The following is a 5,146-nucleotide window of genomic DNA, read 5'->3' as shown; positions in this document are numbered from 1 at the left end:
GGACTAACCTGTTTACAATAGCCTGTACAGATCTGCTTTGGAAAGACTGATTTTACTGAGTTTGACAGTAAGAGTATTATGATAAGACTGACAAGAATTTTCCTATGTTGTTTTTTAATGAGATCAGTTGAGCAAAAGAAACAGCAGGTATGAAACTTTATTTGGTTTTTATGTAAATATACAGAATACATTTTATGCTTCTTCACCAGAGAACTAAATTCCAATTGGTGCCAATATTTTTTGTGGAAATGCTTGGTGATGTCTGTAAGGGTATGAAATGTAAAATGAAAAAAAAAAATTTAAGCACAGTAAAGTAGTTTATGGGAATAAAATATGTGGACTGATTACAATGAAGGGAATTATTCAAGATACTTTTTTCTTATACTGTTTAGAGATGCTTTCTGTGAAGGTTTGGTGTCTTTCCTAGCATAAATGCAATCATCTCAATCTCAGAATTCTCTGAAATGGCTATGTATGAGTTTCATTTCTACATAGTGATTCTTATAACTTTATTCAGGGGAGAAAGAAGACTCAGTTTTAAGTCCAATATCTTCCAAGGGTCAGCAGTTCTAACAGGTAAGATTACTGCTGTATGACACCGCTTTTTTGATCCCTGGGAGAGAGACAAAGCCCAGCAACCCCTGGAGACCCCCCGGCCAGACTCCCGTGGCTGAAGGGGCCACAGTGTCACACTCCCGCCCTAGAGCAGCGTTTGGAAGCCGAGGGCAGCGCTCCCGAGCGGAGAGCGGGGTGTGCCGGCAAGCGGGGGCGGCGGGGCAGCGGGGGCCCGGCTGGGTCGCTCCGGCAAGGAGGTTGCACAATGAGCCTCGTGCCTGCTGGGGCAGATCTTCCTCCGCCCCCTCTCCTCCTCCTCCGTTTATTTATTTCATTTATTTTTTATTACATTTATTTATTTGTATTCACTGGAATAATAAAAATGAGAAAATCCGAGCACTGCTTTTGGCTGCTCTCCAACAACCTGTCAGTGACGCAAGCGGAGACTACTTAAAGGCAGATTAGAGGCAGCAAGATATTAAAGCCAACCTTCCTCCCTCCACGCCGCCGGTCCGCCCGCCGCGCCGCGCCACGAGCCGAGCGGGCCGGGCCGGTGGCGGTCGCGGAGTGGCCCCGAGCCGAGCCCAGCCGAGCCGAGGCCAGCCGGCAATCCTCGGCAGAACTGCTGCCTCCAGCCGCACTCCCGCCACCGGACTGCGGGCGGTGGAGAGGGACTGCTCTTCTGTTTGTTTTCCCTCCCCCTGAGGAAAAAAAAAAAAAAAAAAAAAAAAAAAAAAAAAAAAAAAAGACCAAAAATAGGAGGGGTGAAAAAAGGAAGGCAGAAGTGAAGAGATCCCCTCCGCTTGCCAAAGTCTTTGTCTCCGGATGAACAGCGATGGGGGAATGGACTATTCTAGAGAGGCTACTGGAAGCTGCCGTGCAGCAGCATTCTACTATGATAGGGAGGTAAGGGTTGCGGGAGAGCTACGGGGGCACCGGGGGGGGAATCCCCTTCTGTCCAGGCGTGCCAGCCGGCGGGTCGGCGGGGCACAGTGGGTCCCGGCCGTGCCTTTCGGCCAGGCTCTTGCAGGGTGTGCCTGGAACGCCCGTGTGTGTGTGCGGTGCTGTGTGTGGGGGTGGTATGCGGCACAGGGCGCCGAGGCGCGGGGACACCGCAAACGCCGCCGTCCTTGTCTCCGAGGAGCCAAGGGGCAGCGGACGGTCAGTGGGGAGACCCCACTGACATCGGGATCCCGCTGCCGCCGGGACCCTGTGCCGCTCCCTACCGCGCTCTTGGGCCCCCCCCCCGGCCCGTGTGACAGCTTATTCTCCGAGGGGGCCGGGCGGGGGCCAGCGCTGACCGCCACCCGGGGTCTTTGGCTGAGGCGATGCCGCGCAGGCTGCGCGCCCCAGCGCGGGAGCGGGGCTGGGCGCTGGTGCCGGTGCCGGTGCCAGGGCCGGGGCCGGGGCCGGGGCCGGGGCCGCGTTGCGGGGCCCGGTCAGCACTGGACAGCTCCCGGCCGCGCGGCGGCGGCGCGCACTGACCGGCTTCTCTGTTGCAGGATCCTGCTGACCGTGGTGGTGATCTTCAGAATTCTCATTGTGGCCATTGTAGGGGAGACGGTGTACGATGACGAGCAAACGATGTTTGTCTGTAACACGCTGCAGCCAGGCTGCAACCAGGCTTGTTACGACCAGGCTTTCCCCATTTCTCACATAAGGTACTGGGTGTTCCAGATCATCATGGTGTGCACTCCCAGCCTATGCTTTATAACCTACTCCGTTCACCAGTCTGCTAAACAAAGGGAACGGAGGTACTCCACTGTCTTCCTTACCTTGGAAAGGGACCAGGATTCAATGAAGCGTGAGGACAGTAAAAAAATCAAGAACACTATTGTCAATGGGGTGCTGCAGAACACTGAGAACTCCACCAAAGAGGCAGAACCAGACTGCTTAGAAGTGAAGGAAATCCCCAATCCTGCTATCAGAACTACAAAGTCAAAGATGAGGAGGCAAGAAGGCATTTCTCGATTTTATATCATCCAAGTGGTCTTTCGAAATGCCCTAGAGATTGGATTCTTAGTGGGACAGTATTTTCTGTATGGATTCAATGTCCCTTCAATGTACGAATGTGACAGATACCCTTGCATTAAAGAAGTAGAGTGCTATGTCTCTAGACCCACTGAGAAGACTGTATTTTTGGTGTTCATGTTTGCTGTCAGTGGGATTTGTGTGGTGCTTAATTTGGCAGAACTGAACCATTTGGGCTGGAGAAAGATCAAAATGGCAGTGAGAGGAGTACAGGCAAAAAGGAAATCCATATACGAAATCAGAAATAAAGACCTGCCAAGAATGAGCATGCCTAACTTTGGCAGGACTCAGTCAAGTGACTCAGCTTATGTGTGAGGCTGTGGCAGAACTGAAGCATTGTGCCAGGTGGAACAGACCCAGATACCATTAGAGAAAGGTACATTGCTTAGGCAAGCATTTTATCAAACCACCAAGAAAGCCATTAAGGTATTGGATCTGCACTTACTGAACTAGCTGCAAAATGCAGCACTATGTAAAAGACTGAAAAAACAGCTATAAAACCATGCTTGATCTAGCCTTACAGCACAGCTACTATTATTCCTACTTTTCTTTCTAATGATCGGGTGTTATCTGTCAGTGAAACAGCTTTTTGGTTGTCATTAGGATGTTTACGGTTTGAGTTGTCTGAATAATTGTTGTAAATGTGTAGAATGTTCATATCAAAACTCTGCAAGGATACTCTATATAGGGCGGGATGGGGTGGGATGCAATGTGCAGACATAAGCATGTTTTAAAGGAGGGTAAGCGCACTGTAAGGAAACTAACCACAGCTCAATCAGGATATCTGCGTTCACATAATTCACAGATGTCTTATATTATTTTGTTTGTCTAAATCACAGACTTTATTCCTGGTGTGTATTACTAGCTATTTTCTATCATGGTTTGTGCATCAATTAGTTATGCTAAACAATAAATGCTGAATATAATTTTGCCATTTTTTGTTTGCCTGTCCACACACACACACCAGAGACCTTAATCATCTTAATTTGTTATGATCTGCAAAATTTATCAGTACATTTTTTTCTTCTGATTCCCTAATATGTGCATGAATAAAATGGAGTTGATTCATGCTAGCCAAGTTATGTATTTACCTACAATCACCTATGATGAAACACATACCAAAGGAAGAGGGTTCATTGCGTTTAACTGTGAAATCACCTTCTCTCTGCTCTTATTTAATATAAGTGCCATACTTGAAACATCTGACTCTGTACTTAGTCAAAAGGTTGTCTTGGGATACCAGCTTGAGTAAAATGATTTTATACTCCCCTTTGTTTATTTTATGCTATTTGTTTAGTCATTGCAATGGTAAAAAGCAGCTGAACTTTCTATTGATAAATAAAGTACTTGCCTTTTTTTTTTTTTTTTTTTTTTTTTTTTTTTTTTTTTTTTTTTTTTTTTTTTTTTTTTTTTTTTGTAAGCCAGAGAGATTTGTTCTTCTGTATTCTTGTAAACAATTGTAAAAAACATACAGGGTCAAAATAATTCACTTACAACAATTATTCTTCAGGGTTTAAAATGTCTTGTTGGTATTCTAAACTCTAAGTGACAAAACCGGGGAAATCCAGGCTATTTTTTATGTCTATTTTCCTCCTTGAGCAAGCTTCCTCTGTCTTTAAAGCCTGATCCAAAGCCCACTGACACCAACAGCCTTCCTTCTGCTGACACTAAGGGCAACACAGTTGGCTGCCAAGGTCACTCTAGGAATAGCCAGAATACATTTACCTATAAATGAAACAATTGCAGTTTTTTTTATCAGGGAATCCAAATATTAACCTCAGCTTTTCTGCCTTACAGCTGGTTTAAAAAATATACTGTTCATGTCCCATCAACTTACTGGCAAGCCACTGGGGCAGTCACAAACAAATCTCTGTTAATAGCAACCATTTTAATAGAGGATACTGAGTTTTACTTAAAGAACTTTTAATTTTTTTTTTAATTCCCATTAAATTCAACAGAAAATATTCCTCTGGCAACAGTAGGAGTTGGATCAGGACTAAAAAAAAAAACATATAAGTGCATTTCTAACTAAATAGTATCTGCCCTTTAAAGAAAAGGGCCAAAATGGTGCTGGAAAATTTAGTGGTACTTTATAACATAAGAAGGAGACACGGGCTCCGAGTCACAAATGGCCTTTTGATTGTATTTTATTTCAAGCCTGAAAATGGATTTTATTGTATATTGGCTTGGAGATGATGCATATAAATCTTTTCCTCTTGGCTTACAATAAACACCTTAACATTCCATTCTTGTGGTTTGCCAGCATTGTCACTTTAAAAAATGTTGATTTATTCTTAGATAGTCTATTCATTATCACATTCATCAGTGATCTTTTTTTCTTCCACCGTGAAACATGAGGACTTTGAGATGTATCATGTTTTTAAAGATTTAAAAAATATTTGTCCTTATATATACAATTAAAAGTTTTCCTGGTTTGATTACAGAAACATATAAAGACGGATTTCTCAAATGATTCTTTGTGATAAAAACGCACACTGATATTGCTAGTTGACTGCATGCTCACTGGAAAACTGCATGTTATTTTTAGAAGGACAACATG

General features: G+C 44.4%; 1 protein-coding gene across 1 annotated transcript; it reads left to right on the top strand.

Annotated features, from left to right (window-relative positions):
• Positions 1-1,079: 1,079 nt before the first annotated feature.
• GJD2 (gap junction protein delta 2) lies at positions 1,080-4,830 on the top strand. Its single transcript, XM_027879266.1, has 2 exons — positions 1,080-1,461; positions 2,058-4,830. Exons 1-2 carry the CDS (start codon positions 1,391-1,393, stop codon positions 2,899-2,901), a joined length of 915 nt encoding a protein of 304 aa, XP_027735067.1. The 5' UTR covers positions 1,080-1,390; the 3' UTR covers positions 2,902-4,830.
• Positions 4,831-5,146: the final 316 nt, after the last annotated feature.

The sequence above is a fragment of the Empidonax traillii genome, unplaced genomic scaffold (assembly GCF_003031625.1).
Source record: "Empidonax traillii isolate 1590-97213 ecotype Southwest subspecies unplaced genomic scaffold, ASM303162v1 scaffold53:size2875158, whole genome shotgun sequence".
Taxonomy (NCBI): domain Eukaryota; kingdom Metazoa; phylum Chordata; class Aves; order Passeriformes; family Tyrannidae; genus Empidonax; species Empidonax traillii.
The sequence above is the reverse complement of the archived record's forward strand: the minus strand, read 5'-3'. Positions and strand labels throughout refer to the sequence as shown.